We start from the raw sequence: 17,330 nt of genomic DNA, 5'->3' as shown, positions 1-17,330 counted from the left end.
AACAGGGTAGTGCTCCGCACTAACCCTAAATTTCTACCCAAGGTTGTGTCTCAGTTCCACATAAACCAAACAATTGAGTTGCCGGTGTTTTTTCAAAATCCTGAGTCACTGGCGGAGCGGATGCTCCACACCCTTGACGTTAAAAGGGCCCTAATGTATTACATTGATAGGACCAAGGATTTTAGAAAGACTATGCAGCTTTTCGTTGTCTTTGCGTCACACCACAAAGGTAACGCTATTTCCAAGGCAGGTATTGCTACGTGGATTGTGAAATGTATTCAGATCTGTTATGCAAAGGCTAAACGCACTCTTACAATTCCACCTAGAGCCCACTCCACCAGAAAGTTGGGGGCCTCTATGACCTTCCTTGGAAACATTCCCTTAGAGGACATATGTAGAGCATCCACATGGTCTACCACACATACATTTACTAAACATTACTGTGTAGACGTGCACTCTAAACAGCAGGCAGCTGTAGGGCAGGCTGTTCTCAAGACACTTTTCCAAACTGCTGTAGCTGGCACGGGCGGCCGCCGCTAATGGAGGGACTGCTATGTATTCTATGCACAGATATGAATTCAGCAGCCCACATGCCTCGAACTGCAAATGCTACTTACCAGTATGCATCTGTTCTTGGCATGTAGGGCTGCTGACATTCATATCGCCCGCCCTCTTCCCCGGCACCTGTAGCAGCTGCAGTGTTTACATATCATTTCATGGCATGGTCATCATTCACAAGATTCACTCCATCTCGGCCACAATGGCTAAAAACAATCTGGGGATGGAGTCGATGCCCATGCGCACTGTAGTCCAGGGGAGGAGCCACCTATCTCGTGATACTTCGAAGACTCTTCCAGGACAACAATGTGCAATCATCCGGACCCAACACTAGGCGGCGATCTATGCACAGATATGAATGTCAGCAGCCCTACATGCCAAGAACAGATGCATACTGGTAAGTAGCATTTGCATTATTTTATTTTAAAGATTTTATATAGCGCTGGCTAGACCCGGAGGTATCAGAGCGCTTTACATGAATATCAGAACCTAGTTACAGGTTACATCTTTACAAAGGTTACACAGTTATTAGAGCATGGCAAGATAGTTACTTGTAAAGTCGAGATAAACAATAGGCACAAATATGTAAGGGGAAAAGCAGGCAAGGGGAGAGATTCAGGGGCGGGGGGTAGGAGCTGGGGAAGTAGACAGATAATGAAGGCCGGAAAGAGGAGGGGAGGGTGAGAGACACCGTATGGAGAAAGGAGGGAAAGGGCGACAGGGACACAAACTGGTAGACGAGTCAAAGCAATGTCCAAAGTTCAGTAAGCTGTGATCCCAGGGGAAGTGGTATCACTTCCCTATCTCGGTTACGAGAGGCTCCCTTTACGCAGTGGACTCTCTCAGAGGGGTCTCTGAGACTACAAGGTCTACATACTGGATCCTTCCCCAAAAAGGGGAGAGAGAGTGCTTTGGCAAGGGGTGCCATACCATACCTCAGCTGTGAGTGGCTCCCTTGGCGCAGTGGACTCCCTCAGCGGGTTCATTGAGACTTCAGAGTATAAATATTGGATCTTTCCCCAACAAGGGGAGAAGGAGTGCTTAGTCAAAGGGCACAAAGGACAAGGGGCTAGGCAGAGTAGCTGGCAAGGGGAGAGATTAAGGGGAGAGGGGATAGGAGCTAGGGAATTAGACAAAGAGAGAAAGAGTACTAAATGGGAACATATTTAATAATGAGTTATTATATAGTGCTGGCTAGACCCAAAGGAATCAGAGTGCTTTACATGAGGAACAATAATGTTGCAATTAACATCAGTTAAAAGTTACATAAGTATCAGGAAAAGCATTTAAAGAACATAGGGGACAAGGTGAATGGAGCAAGGAAGGGTAAGGGGATAGGGTAAAGGGGTAGGAGGAAGGTCAGACGTAGAGACAAGGGGAAAATCTGTCCAAGGTCCGGCTAGGTAGGTGACGGGACTTCCGTATGAGCGCGGGGACTTTGGAGTCCCTAACTTTTACTTCCACTATCTAGTGGCACAATGTAGCTTTGCTTGTCACTGGTATCACCCCGCTCAGATACATTGCACTAAGCCTGAGGTTGACCTAGCTGTCTCGAAACCGCTTGCAGCATTGCTACCATCTGCACTGCTGCGTGACCCGCATGATATTCAAACGGTGTCCACAACAAGCTGTGCCTGGAAGCGTCAGATCCAAATAACAGGGGCCATCTACGCCATTCCTCTAGCCCCTGGTTGCCCATCACACAAGAAGCTTTGAACATGCGCACTCTTTCAAGACACTGCCTGAGCACAGTATGTGACCTATTCCTCGACGGACATTGTTCTCGCGTATGGAGGATGCTTACTTCCAACCCTTCCCCTCAGATTGACCACTTTGTGCTGATACAGAGGAAGGGAGCACTTAAAGCTCAGATCCCCAGCTACCCCATTGAACCATACGAATTTCCCCCTCTGACATTTGATTAACGACTCTGGAGGTGATCATTTAATGTCTAAACTTTACCACACTAGCCTTGTCATGCTCCCTTCTTGGGACACCAAGAGAGTTACCACCTAGGAACAGGATCTAGGGCACCCACTAACAAAGCTTACAACAAAGGGGACACTGTTCCTAATACAAGGTGCAAAAAGTAACCTATGTATGCTGGTGCAAAAAGTCACCCATATTGTAGGGAATTGCAGCGCCGGCCCTACGAGGAGCAACTGCCCGATGATGAAGCATGACACCTCTAGAGGTGTGTGAGGGCAACAGAGGACACTAAATGTTTTCCCTGTTCACTGTGGGTCACTTTACCTAGGAATCCTGTTTCTCTTTCCTTCTTGGTTTTCAAATATGGGTGACTTTTTGCACCCGCCTACATAGGTGACTTTTTGCACCTTGTATTAGGAACAGTGTCCCCTTTGTTGTAAGCATTATTGAATTAGGAGCATGGACACTGGACCTGGTCAAGCCTCTTGCCCCCCCCCCCTCTTTTTGTTAAGCACCCACTAACAAACTCACAATTATATAATTGCTGCACACAAACGTGATTGATAACTATCAACCACCACCATAAATTATTACATTTTAAATATATCTGGCAGAATTCATTTACGCCAGCTAAATTGCACCGACTGGACCCAACTCTACCACACGACTGTCCCAAATGCCACTCCTTTTTTACGGACTTTGCCTACATAACATGAACTTGCGGTAAGATAGCACTGCATTGGCAATAAATATTTACAGAGTTAGCACATATGACCCAACCTGCCATTGTACCCTCTCGACTACTAGCACTGTTGGGATACGCCCATGATATCGCAAAAGCCTTGCGTCGCTTTACTGCTCTTGCCTTGCTGCTAGCCAAAAGAGACGTAATAAAATGGGGAAGGAGATATGCACCCACCAGAAATGCATGGATTAATAGTAATACATTGTAACACCAATAGCGAGCTCTATGCCAATCTACAGCAGCCCACGTCCGGACCCCGCAACATATGGCAACCGCTTCATACCGATCTCCTCACTTTAGGTGCCTCTGTTAACTCCTATCCCCGGTAGCCAAACCTGCGATCTGTGCCTGCGTTATACCAATAGAGAGAGCACAAGTGCATATCGAGAGCATTCATTTTCATTCCCTGTGGTGTCAACCTTTCTACAACTGTTTGTACGAATGTTCCTAGTCTATGTATGATGAAGGATGGAACGTATTAATTATCACGATATTGTAAATTGCTATGTAAGTGCGGTAACTTACTAGAATAAAGTAAAAAAAAAAAAAAATATATATATATATATATATATATATATATAACACCTTGAGTATTTAAAATTAAAAGTGTCTGTCAACACTATCAATTCAAGATTCTCCTATTAGGCGTAAGATCAGCCCCTCATATTTTTACAAAATGTCTTGCTCCAGTAGTCGCACATCTAAGAAGGGAAGGCCACCAAGCTTTTTTCTATGCCTTGATGACTGACTTGTGAAAGCTGCTTCTTGTCAGTTGACCAAGACTTATCTGTGCCTCTACAACAATTTAGACCTTGCTCTCAACATACCCGAGGAAGCCGATTCAGGCCAACTGTAAGTGGTTGATGAATGTGGTCGATAGGCCTTATGGTTGTATATCAAATGGGTGTTGAAAGGCATTGAATTATATCGCTTTCGTGTCATTTTTTGTATTTTTGAGTACACTTGGAACTTTTTCAGGTTTAAACAGCTGCCATCAAAAGAGATGTTCAAGACTACTGCTAATGCATGGGGCGTCCCAAGCATGTTCTGTAAATTACTGTAATTGTTGGGCTTGGCTGTTTCTGAAAGGTCATCCCCATACGTTTTTGCCCTCATCCTCCAGTTTTCTGAACTCATTTTGTTGGCTTTTAGGACTTTGAGCAGTTTTCCAATGCTAACCTGTGCTAAGGTGATTGTGCTCTCTCCTGTAAACATGGTAAAATTGTCTTACACCCAACTTGGCGTGTTTAATTTATTTGTAAGTCCCTAGTAAAGTGGTACTACATGTACTCTGGGCCTGTAAATTAAAATACTACTAGTGTGTCTGCAGCACTGATTGTGCCAGCCACGTAAGTAGACCTTTAAACATGTCTGAAGCCTGCCATAGCCTGTGTGTGCAGTTTTAAATTGAGACTCGTGCAGATGTGGCCACTAAACAAGACCTCGCTAGAAAAGAGAAGGTACAAGTGGAGTCATTGATATTGGTTCTTATAAAATCGAGCTTGTTGCAGTGAAAATCAGAGCTTTGTAGTGTAAATTATAGCCCTATGAATCTAGGGTCTCCAGCTCCCTACAACAAATGAAGTGTTTATAGATTTAAGTTTCCCAGAATGGGTGCACTCGTTCAAGCGTCTAGTTTTACTTTCAAGGTTGTTGTACAATCATTCTTTCTCAGGAGGAGCTCACGGTCTGAGGCCAGAGCGTTCCTGTCTTTATAATTGCATCCTCCATTTAGCTAGATGCATTTTATGTAAGGGCAAATGAAATCTCTTCTTAAATTGTATACTAACTCCCTGGATGCTTGAATAAATCCTTAATGCCCAACTTTGCCAGCGCCATGTGCATGCGTTTTGCGGTTTGCACCAAGCAAATGTTTCTGGCAGCATTACTATATCTGGGTAGTATCCCTTAGCTGATTCGAGGACACCACCTGTTTGATTTGAGCATGCAAACTCATGGGTATTCTGAGTGACAATGCAGAATAGCTGGGCACTGTTACCTACATTTGCCATTGCTGTACCAAAGTAAAGCAGAGAAAGCAGACCTATCCATGCCCAAACCACTAACCAAGAACACAAGCTAAATAGATCTGACCTACTTAACCCCCTGTGTTTATAAAAAGCATGAAGTATCTGTTGCCCACATTTGGTTGTGGAAAAATGATCCCCCACAACCATGTTGCATGAGCTGACCACACCTTGAACTAAAACTACCTACACTGACCCATCTGGGATCTAATACAACAATACCGTCTTTAACAGTAATGCACATCCTAATGTCACATTCATGTAACTTATAACCCAGTGGCGAGAAGCACGCCACTTGAAGAAACAATACAGCTGGTGGGCATGCCAAAGGATTTAGAAAGGGGACTTACATATGCTTTTGCACATCCATGCAGGAAAGTATGATCACTATTGGTTGTGATAGAGATGAGTCTTGTTTTTTCAGAGTTCTCCTGCCCACTCAGAGTCCGCAGGGTCTGGCATCTCCTTAGTTGGGGCTTCTCTAGTGTGGTATCCGAATTAACCTCTTAAAGGCTGTATTGCTTCTGAACCAAGACCCACTTAGGATTCCTCTTTCATTTTGCTTCTGCAACAGGGTGATTCATCTTTTTCTACAAGTCCACCCCTCTTATTGAAGTTGTTATTAAATCAAGGACTGATACTTATTAGTGCTAGTCGTTTATTGTAATTATTTAAGGCAATCCTATTGTCTGAGCATTGAGGTGGTCCTCTTATTTCTGGACTCAGAAATCCTGGTAAAAAGGAAGGGGTGCTGCTGCCACTATTTAGGAGAAAGAAATATTCCTAACGGTAAACAAACAAAATCTTGCAATTTTAAGATATGTATTATGACCCAATGAAGAGAAGATGAGCACCTTTTGAAGGAAGGAAGGATATTCCAATCAAGCAGAGAACAGTTCAAGCTTTTTGGCAAACGTGGAGGGGGCAAAACCTAAGCAGAACTGATTGGATCTGTACAATAGAAACAAGTTAAAAAACACAGCCTGTGAGTGACCTGGTACACTGCTGGAGATGCTCTCGCTAGGAAGGCTTTTGAGTTGTAGAAGTGTGATTCACATATTAATTTTAAGATTCATATGATTAGACTAATGTTTTCCCTCTTCCTTTATAACCTCATGTTCGTAACCAACTTCCACTGACTATTTTGAAACAAGCACAAACATTCCCACCTTCCAATGCCTGGTTACATTTTTCTTAGCCCTTAGAGCTGTGTTTCTAGTCCGTGAATCCACAGCGCATGGAAATGCTCAAATAAAAAATTACCAATCCTTCCTGGATGGATCACCGTGACTACCTCAGATATGCCTGAGTCTCAGTTGAGTAGATTTAGATACATATGATGCGCAATTTGCTCAGAGAAATCCAAGACAACCACACCTGTATTTATATTTTTACAGTTTATTTAACCCGTACCTACCATAAGACTGCAGTAAAACTTGAGAGAAAGTTTTCTGCCAAAGGAAACTTTGTCACTTGTAAAAAGAAATAGTAAGCACCAGCATTTCAAGGAACATTGTAAAGCAAACCTTTCGGGAAATGATAATTGAGCAAGCCAAATGTTTGTTTGACTTTGTGGTTTGGTCTAGAAAAATAATCATAGGAAGTTGATTGTTGGAGCAAAAAAACAGGCAGAGTTTATTGGACTCCTTCAGTACTCCGAAAAGTGAAGTTACTAGAAAAATGTATGCTAAAGTTGTAAGTGTGAGAGGAAATAGCATTACCTCCTCCTGTCTTTGGTTTTGGAGGCCTTGATGTCTCCTCCATTTGAGCCTCTGGTTTCTGTGGATTTGCGTTTGTTGTCCTTTAAAACTTTCTTTGTGGTGGCTATTTCCTCTGCTAGTGTTTGAGTGAACTAGGCTCTTTGTCTTTCAAGCATCCCTTTTGTAGAGTTTTTGATGACAGGATCATTTTGTGGTCTGTACTTTCCTTTCGTCTTAAGGTTGATTCCCAGTTCCATCAGGACCTAGAGTTGATTCTGCCCTCGTTTTTTTAGTCTCCTTCTTCAGAGTCTGAGGTGCGGCTGCACTCTTTGGATGTCAGGAGGGTTCTCTATCTGGAATGGGTCGCTTCCATTAGGATTTTCGATTCCCTTTTTGTGAATTCTGGACCAGTGAATAGGGGGTTGCGTCTTTCCACTTCTTCCTAGAGTCTGGGGGTTCGGACTCTGATTTCTCTGGCCTACAAGTCTGCTGGACAAATTTCTCCCTTGGGGTTTCAGTGTCGTTCCACTAGGACCATGGCGACCTCTTGTGCTGAGGTCCAGGGGGCTTCCATTTCTGAGATCTGTCAAGCAGCCACCTAGGCTTCCCCTTTGACTCATACTTCTCATTACCAGATTGTCCAGGAAGTTGACCGGTCTGCGGTTTTTGGTTTCAGGGTTCTATCCGCTATGGTACCTGAATAGCGGTGCTTCCTTTTTGTCTGTTATTCAAATAAACATGTTTTTGTGCATCTCCAATTTGGTTATACTGTTTGGCTTTTACATTTCGTATGTAATGAAGCGAAGCGAGGGAGTGATGAGGAGGTAATGCTTCAATTACTTACCGGTATTACAGGAGGTTGGAGGGGGAGGGCGATTTTTACTATGGATTGAAATTGCATGGTACGGGTGTCTGGTGAGGCAATAATGCCTTGTGTGTAATGAATAGAAGCGAGGGATGAGGACTCGGAGTAAAGCGATTACCAGTAAGTAATTCAGGCATTCTTCTGATTCAATAGTGTAGAATAGTTACACCCTAATGGGTTGGTGTCTATAGTTAATTTGATAACTGCAGTACGTTTATATTTCTAAAAGAAATGAATTGTTGTAAAAGATCACCTTTGCAAAGGCAAATCTTGCAGTCGAACAGCACTTTAGTTCTTAAACTCTATTACCAAAAGGAAAAGGATAACATTGAGCAATTTAATCAAAATCTGATATTACCTTTTGAATTAATTTTATGTTGAATCTGGCATGCTTGACCACTGTCTCATTCAACCCAAATCGGAAAGAGTAATGTATGTCATGTTACTGCAAGACTTTCTAGAGTGCTGTGCTCCTTCACATTCCTTTTATGTCAGTAATTTGTTTAATTAATCAGGACTACCCTCCTTACCCCCTCTTCTTTTGATGTGTTAGTTTAGGTTATTTCTCAAATTGTTTTTATTGAGTGGATACTGAACTTGGTGTTCGAGGCATTTGAGCTGCAGATCACACACCATCATAAATCGGCATCTGGTGTTGGGCCCGGATGTTTGCAGTTTGTTATTGTCTTGGAACAAGTCTTTGGAAATCACGAGATAGGTGACTCCTCCTGTGGGCAATAGTGCGCATGGGCATCGACTCCATCTTCAAATTGTTTTTTTCCGCCATCGGGCTCGGATGTGTTCGACACATTCCAGTTCGGTGTCATTACCGATCTACCTTTCGAGGCGCAATCCATTACCCTCTTTTCGGTATTGTCTTCAATCACGTTTCCAATTCGATGCGCATCTCTACAAACTTCATCTCTTCGGTTGCGGTCATCAAAGCAGGCCTTCGGGCCTATCTGCGCCATCAGGCCTTTTGGCTCATTGAAAGGACTCCTTTCCATGAGCCTACAGTTGGTGCCAAAACCCCATCCTCGGCACTGACAACAAAAGAGAAACCATTGTCTTCGTCTGCAACGAAGACTTGTTCCACATCGGTGCACTCGGCACCAAAATCAACAGAGACTGAACCTTCGGATCTGAAAAAATCATCGGAACCAAAGAAACAACTGGTCCCGAAAACCACTAGTAATCAACCTTCGGATCCGAAAAAATCATTGGAACCGAAAAAACAACTGGTTCCGAAGACACCTGGCACACACACTTCAGATCCAAAAAAATCATCGGAACCGAACAAGCAACCAGTTCAAAACACCCCAGCAAACCTTCGGAACCCAAGAAAACTCCTGATTCCAAATCTAAGGAGCATAAGACAACTCCAAACACCGTGCCACACAAACATTCGGACCCCAGAAAATCGGCACCAAAACAAACTCCAGAGGAGGAGCTTTTTCGACCCGATCCAACCCCAAAATCTCTGAAACTAGACCCAGAAACAGGTCATCTTAGAGTTAGTCCTTCCAACAAAAGGAAAATGAACAAACCTTAACCACCTCCAATTCATTTAATGAAAGAGACATTGCTACTTCTCCTTTAAGGATTCCTTTTCCACCTCCTCCTCCACAATACATCTCTCCTATACCATCTCCGGTACCCTCACAATCTCCTCCACCTCCAGATGATCAGGGCACCACTAGGGACAAAGGGAAAGATAAACCTCTAGGCGAACCTAGTCAACCTTACATCCCAAATGACCCGTGGAAAAATTATGGCACACCAGATCGTCCCAATGTACCACAAGAGGATGTATACCCATCTAGACCATCCCCTCCAGAGGACACTATAGGATTTACTCAGCTTATACACAGGCCTGCAGAATTCCACGGGGTAAATTTACATACAGACCCTAAAGAAGAAAACTTCCTCATGGACACTTTTGCAACATCTCAAAGGTCCACTTCCGTTCTCCCAATGTTAAAAGGGTTAATCGAACATGCTCCTGCAGTCTATAAATACCCCGTAAGGGCTAGAGTCATTAACCCCAGGGTAGAAAAAAAGTACAAGGCTGCCCCAACTGACCCTGCATACATTAAAGGCCAGCATCCCTTAGATTACTTGGTGGTCTCCAATGCCAGGAAAAGGGCTAACCCCCAAACCTCAGGCGATGCTCCACCGCCTGACAAAGAGTCAAAACTCTTGGACGCATCTGCTAAAAGAACAGTGTCACAAGCAGCCAACATATAAAGAATTGCCAACACACAGGCCTTACTAGCTAGGTACGATAGGGTGCACTATGATGAACTAGTGACCTACTACAACACCTTCCAGATCAATATAAAACAAGGGCCAATGATCTCATACAGGAAGGTAAACTAGTAACCAATACCTCCATTTGATGTGCTCTAGATGCGGCAGACACAGCCTCCAGAGCTATTAATACCAGTGTTCTTTTAAACAGACATGCCTGGCTAAGTATTTCAGGGTTCAAACCCGAGGTTCAGACTACCATACTGAACCAACCCTTTGACCAAGAACACTTATTTGGACCTACGGTGGATTAATCTTTAGAAAAGATGAAAAAGGATACTGATCCTGCCAAATCAATGGGAGCTTTGCAATCGCAAGCTCCCAGAAGTTCCTTTTGTCACTCCTCTTATAGTGGTGCCTCTAGAGGCTTTAACACTGATCACTCCTCCACTTCCTATAAGAGTTCCACTCAGACCTCCTCTACCAGAGGTTATTACAGAGGAGGCTACAGGGGGAATAACAACAAAGGTAGAGGCAAAACTACCAATACTCACACTGCCTCCACCTCCAAACAACGACTTCCCGCCGCTCCCCCCGGACCATTATACTCCGGTCAGGGGAAGATTGACACTGTGCCTACCAGTATGGAACACTAATACCACAGACAGGTGGGTGAGACAAATCACCCAATCCGGTTATTGCCTGGAGCTCATTTCAACTCCCCCAAACATACCACTCAAACAGCATCCAATGTCAATAGAGTATTTAACACTTCTAAAACAAGAGGTGCTTTCCCTCCTGCAGAAACATGCAATAGAACCAATTCCCCTGCACCATCAAAACACAGGGGTTTACTCCCTGTATTTTCTAATTCCAAAGAAGGATTTAACCCTTTGACCCATACTGGACCTCACACCATTAAACCTATACATACAATCAGACCATTTTCACATGGGCACTCTTCAACAGATCCTTCCTCTACTCAACCAAGGCAATTTCCTTGCCACTTTAGATCTCAAGGACGCCTACTTCCACATTCCCATTCACCCTGCCCACAAGAAATATCTTCAATTTGTACTGGACGGTCGGCATTATCAATTCAAGGTTCTCCCATTCGGAGTTACCACAGCACCCAGAGTATTCACAAAATGTCTAGCAGTAGTAGCAGCCCACTTAAGAAAACACCAAATTCACGTCTTCCCATACTTGGACGACTGGCTCATAAAAGCCAAGTTGCATACCCAGTGTGTAAATCACACACACTACAATCCAACTATTTCACGACTTAGGGTTTACAATAAATCTCCCAAAGTCTCACCTCCAACAGTCCCGCATCCAACAATATCTAGATGCTAAAATAGACACCTCAAAAGGCATTGCATATCCCAATCCTGCCAGGCTAGCAAGTATGCAGGCCCTTATAACAAAATTCCAACCGCAGCTCTCACTCCCAGCTCGAGCGTTTATGCAAATAATAGGAATGATGGCCTCTTGCATATTTATAGTACCTCATTCAAGACTCCAGATGCGCCCCTTACAGGAATGCTTAGCACGTCAGTGGAACCAAGCTCAAGGTCAGCTAACATATCTAGTGTTGGTGAACAGCCGCACACATCACTCTCTGCAGTGGTGGAACACCCCAAACCTTTCCAAAGGCCGACCATTCCTAGAGCCGGTTCCACAATCGTGTTAACAGCAGACTCATCACTCACCGGCTGGGGAAGCTCATCTACTACATCACACCAAACGGAGCAAATGGACACCTCAGCAAAAGCTACTTCACATCAATGATTTGGAGCTACCTGCAATCTTTCTGGCATTGAAAGCATTCCAGAAACACACATCCGGCAAAGCTGTTTTAGTCCAGATGGACAATATAACAGCGATGTATTATCTACAAAAACGGGGAAACTCACACTCTGCAGCTCTCTGAACTAGCACAGAGCATATGGAGATGGGCAATTCCTCAAACATATTCCTTTTAGCTCAACATCTTCCAGGAATACAGAATCACATGGCAGATCTGTTAAGTCATCATACACAACCGATTCACGAGTGTGGGGGCATCCAGAGATAGAGCTCTTCGCCACACATTCAAATGCAAAATGCCCAAGCTTCGCCGTAAGATATGCACACTAATTGTCCAAAGGCAATGCGATATGGATGAATTGGTCAGACAGATTTGTGTATGTTTTTCAACCTCTCCCTCTCATTCCATTAGTGGTACGCAAGCTGCAACAACAGTCACTAACACTGATCCTAGTTGCTCCAACATGGACCAGACAGCCATGGTACACAACATTGCTACAACTATCAGTAGTCCAGCACCAAAAACTATATCTCTCCCCACAACTCTTAACGCAGAACCATGGAGAGATCAGACACCCAGATCCAGCACAGCTCAACCTAGCGATCTGGCTCCTGAAGTCCTACAATTTGGTTAACTCAATCTCCCACCAGATTGTATGAACGTCATCAAAGAAGCTAAGCCTCCCACCACTAGAGCCTGCTATGCAGCCAAGAGAAAAAGATTTGTGATATACTGTACCAATAACACAATCAATCCTCTAGATGCATCCATTCAACACATCAGATGTTACCTGCTGCAAATTCAAAAATGTAATCTAGCATACACATCAATCCGATAACATCTCGCTGCCATAGCAGCCTACCTGAAAAACAGACAACATCTGTCATTGTTCAGGGTACCTGCCATTAAAGCATTTATGGAAGGCCTCAAAAGAATAATTCTTCCCAGGGTACCACCCTCTCCAGTGTAGAATCTAAACATCGTCCTCATTAGGTTAATGGGTCCTCCATTTGAACCTCTGCATAGATATGAGCTACAATTTCTTACATGGAAAGTCGCTTTCCTTGTGGCTATCACATCTCTTCGGAGAGTCAGTGAGCTACAGGCACAAACTATTCAAGAACCATTTTTACAACTCCATCATAACAAAGTGGTTCTCAGAACAAATCCCAAATTTCTTCCAAAAGTTATTACTCCCTTCCATCTTAACCAATCTGTAGTGTTGCCAGTCTTCTTCTCGCAACTACACACAAACAGTAGCAGAAAGAGTTCTTCATACACTAGACTTAAAAAGAGCACTTCTTTACTATATTCACAGAACAAAACCTTTTTGCAAAACAAAACAGCTTTTTGTTTCCTTTTCACCACCACATAAAGGCAATCCCACATCAAAGTCTGGAATTGCAAGGTGAATTGTCAAACGTATACAAATTTGCGATCACAAAGCAAAACAACAATGTAGTATTGGCCAGGCTGTCCTCAAAACACTATTTCAGACTACTGCAACAGTTACTGGTGGTCGCCACTAAAGGGACAGTACTGCTATGCAATCTATGCATGGTGTGTGATCTGCAGCTCATATACCTCGAACGGAAAATGCTACTTACCAGTGTGCATCTGATCTTGACATATAGAGCTGAAGATTCACACACGCCCACTCACCTCCCCGGCTACCTTTGTCTGTTCCAGTATTATCTTAATTAGATACAACATACATGGACATCTCTTTCTGTTTCTCGCTAAAACTCCATCAGTTCCCTTCTTGGCGAAAAAACAATCTGAGGATGGAGTCAATGCCCATGCGCACTATTGTCCACAGGAGGAGTCCCCTATCTCGTGATTTCCAAAGACTTGTTCCAAGACAATAACAAACTGCAAACATCCGGGCCCAACACTAGATGACGATCTATGCATAGTGTGTGAATCTGCAGCTCTACATGCCAAGAACAGATGCATACTGGTAAGTAGCATTTTACTTTTACTTTTACTTTGTTTGTTGTTTACTTACCAATAACCTATTAATAAAATGTCAAATAGAGGAAAATTGAGAATTCTGAATTGATTTAGTTACACACTGTACTATATTGGTTTATAGTTTTTCTAATGTGTGGTTATTCAAGTGATGAAAAAAGAATTTACATTTGTGCATATCTCGTTCACAGAGTGTATAAATTCGTAGGGCCAGTCATTTTTTTTGCACAACACATTGTAAAATGGCTTTGCAGTGTAGATTGAAAACTTTTAGCTTACTGCTGCATCATTTTGATATTTATGGCGGTTTGTATATTTTTACTAGGCTCTTCGTTACCCTTACTTCCATGTTGGTCAGGCCCTTTGCACCCCTCAGTGCATGAAGGAGATGGGTGATCAACAGAAGGTTCTGCAAGAAAAGCAAGTGCCTTTTCTCATTAAACCAGTACCTCCCGCGCATCCACCGAGTAAACCTGGTGCCCATCTTTTACCCAGAACATTTAAACAAAGCCAGCCACAACAATCCCTGACATATCCTTTTAAAAACGAATCTTCATTTGGTGAGCACATGCATCATTTGCGAGAGAAGGATAAAACTCACCAGCGACAGTTGCCTGCTCTAATCACAAAGGTTCCAAACCAGGTAGGTGGTTTTGCCACTGCTACATTTTGACATTATTTTTTATGATTATTTAGGGTTCAAAATCAAGAAACATGAAATCTATTTTGAAATTGTGTTAAATTAACCGAGGTTTAATTGCATGGATGTTAATATCACTAATTGTATATATAACAAAGGTCACTGTTGTAAATTGGTAGGTAATGATTTAAAAATGCCAATGACTATTCAGTAAACTATTAAGTTTGCAAATGGATTTCACTTGCAAATTGTCAGAATCTAAGGCACTCAATAATTACAGTCCATTACCAGCTGAAAAGACAGTTTCCCAGAAGGGCATAAAGCAACATAAAACGGAAGTGACCTACGTGACCTAACTGACGAAAAATGTAGAGCTGTCTTCTATAGAGTCTTAGTTTAAGAACTTGCTACCATGAGTACTAGCATGATGAGGATTACCATGGAATGAAAAACAGGCTCCTTGAGCACTCCCCTGCAACAGGTGTAGCAGGGGGCGGCTCCTCCACTCTGGCAGAGGAGCATCGCCCCCCTGCCGGCACCCTCCATAACATAATAAAATGGGTTTAAAACCCGTTTTATTCGAGTTTTATTTTCCTTGTGCCGAGTCTTGCAGGGCAGGACTACAATGATGACAGGCACTGAGGGGATTGGTAGGGGCTCTGACTTCAGTGCGCATGTGGGTTTGGTGTCGCCCACCTCTTTTCCCTGCCACGAGCCGCTCCTAGGAGTAGCAGAGGGCCGAAGCCAGTCAACTATATGCAAGCACTGAGAATACCATGACCACCCTGTACCTGAATCTCTCCCAAGTGGTAGCTCTATCTCCCAGATGATGGACTAGAAAAGACTTTGTTCAGTCTTTCAAAGATAAGCCTGTTGTCTTGATGTTGGAAAAGATCATTTAGAGCTGATGCAGATCATGCAGTTATGTGTACAGTTATTACACTAACAAATCCAAATTCTTGGACACAATATGGGCACTATTGAGGCCAGGGTTGGTGAGATCTTTGAAGTACCTGAGCATCACCAGGAAACTATAGTCATGTAGTCCAGCATTCATATTGATAATCACTGCAGACACGAAGATTTGGAAAATAGCAGTTGGATCAGTCTCACATCATCTGGGCCTGAAGAAAGTATTGGAACGATGCAGTTTTATTTTTCTTTAAATTCTGAATAGCTTTGCCTTCTAACTGTCTAGGGATAAAAAGAAATCCAGCCATTGGTAATTACTCGGGTTACCTGCTTGCAGAACCGATGGTCACTCCTGCTGTTCTAGCTCAATTAGTACAAGTGAGCAAATATTCTCTTTGTTGTTTGCTGTAATGCATCGGTTTTTAAGCTTTTGAAATCTGTGGATACTTGTTGAATCATTGGTGGAAGCCGAAGCGTTTTCTATATTTTGAACGTCAAACTCCTACATAAACAAGTATACATGAAACAATGCACACAATTTGAAATATTGTGTTTAATTTACAAATATGCAAAAAACATAATTTTAACATGAGCCTTTAAAATATAATTTTCTTTTTAAAAGGTTAAGTAATATTCTAGATTTTAGCATATCACTTTCTCCTTTTTGCTCTAAATAAATGCTCTATTTTTTCTGTGCATAGGGCTGCTTCCATTAAAGACAATTCTTTTCTAGATTCCTTTTGTAGTACTTGCGCTGCTCCCACAAACAAAGATAAGCATACTAACAACATTTTGAGCTTCCAATTTCAAATTCCTAAACATTGAGTGTTTTGAAACCTTTTTATTTTGCATTTTTGTAAATGTACTTTAATCAGCTAGCACTATTTATTTTTCGAAACAGACGCTGAGCCCCCTGAGTAAGATTTGCGGACTCCCCTGGGGTATCCACAGGTTAAGAACTGCTGCTCTAATGATTAACATGCTACTATTGCGCGAGAAGGAGCACCTGAGCAGATTCAACTCTGTTGCACTGCTAAAATCATCCCGGCACTGTATTGTAGTTAAACAGTAAGGCTTCTCAGAGTTCGGCAGCGTTAACAAGAGCTAAGGACAAGGCTAGTGATATGGGTTACCCTGAGGAAGCAAGACTGAGGGGTGGAGCTAGCAGATGCATTGGGCTTCTGGGAGCGCCACATACACACCTACACAGATTACACCTGGACTTTGCAATGCAGGCGGTCCCCCACTTCCTTTTTTCCTACTGTGGGTGTGCTTCCCAGAGATGTTTCAAGGCATGGGCAAAGTGGGGCCCATGCCTTGAAACCCAGGGCCCCAAATTCTCCTTACTTCTCTTCTACCATAATTCTTCCTCTCAACCACCCTCTCTCTCATTATTTTAATCATTTTCTACATCTGTTTTCTACACCTCACCTCTTTCTCAATATACCTCCTTCAAGTTTATCTCTCTACCTTTCTCTCCCATGACTTTGATTTTACTCCTCTCTATCATTCTTTGTGACTGCATCTAAATCGATCACTCCCAATCCCCTTTCTGTACCTCATCTCTTTACCTCATCCCTCTCTCGCTCACTGGGCCTTTCCCATCTGACTTCCCTATAGCTCTATGCTATCTGCTTTACCTCTCACACAACCTAATTCCTACCTCACCTCTCTACTTTTTAGGTCTCGACTGGAGGGGGCTGCGCACATGCGCAGTCTCGCTGGCGAGATTTAATGATTTAGAGGGCTTTCATTCAAGGTCTTCAAGCCCCGCCTCTCTTTCCCATTGGCCGGCGTCACCGTTTATACTAAATGGTGGCCAGCCATTGGAAAAGGGCTCCCTGTGACGTTTTCTTTTCTCTTTTTGAGCCGTCCCACTTGGACGGCCTTGTCTGCCTTCTTTCTGGCGTAAAAGCCTTCTTA

The 17,330-nt window shown here is 43.1% G+C and overlaps 1 protein-coding gene across 1 annotated transcript in view; it reads left to right on the top strand.

Moving 5' to 3' along the window:
- The window catches only part of CILK1 (ciliogenesis associated kinase 1), a 412,784-nt gene that overhangs the window by 167,696 nt on the left and 227,758 nt on the right, over nt 1-17,330 (top strand). Inside the window, exon 9 of the mRNA XM_086926426.1 lies at nt 14,181-14,498. Within this exon, the coding sequence (XP_086782552.1) occupies nt 14,181-14,498 (318 nt within the window). The remainder of the gene's footprint in view (nt 1-14,180; nt 14,499-17,330) is intronic.

The sequence above is a fragment of the Lissotriton vulgaris genome, chromosome 6 (assembly GCF_964263255.1).
Source record: "Lissotriton vulgaris chromosome 6, aLisVul1.2, whole genome shotgun sequence".
NCBI classification, from domain to species: Eukaryota; Metazoa; Chordata; class Amphibia; order Caudata; family Salamandridae; genus Lissotriton; species Lissotriton vulgaris.
This window is presented reverse-complemented; position numbering and strand designations above follow the sequence as displayed.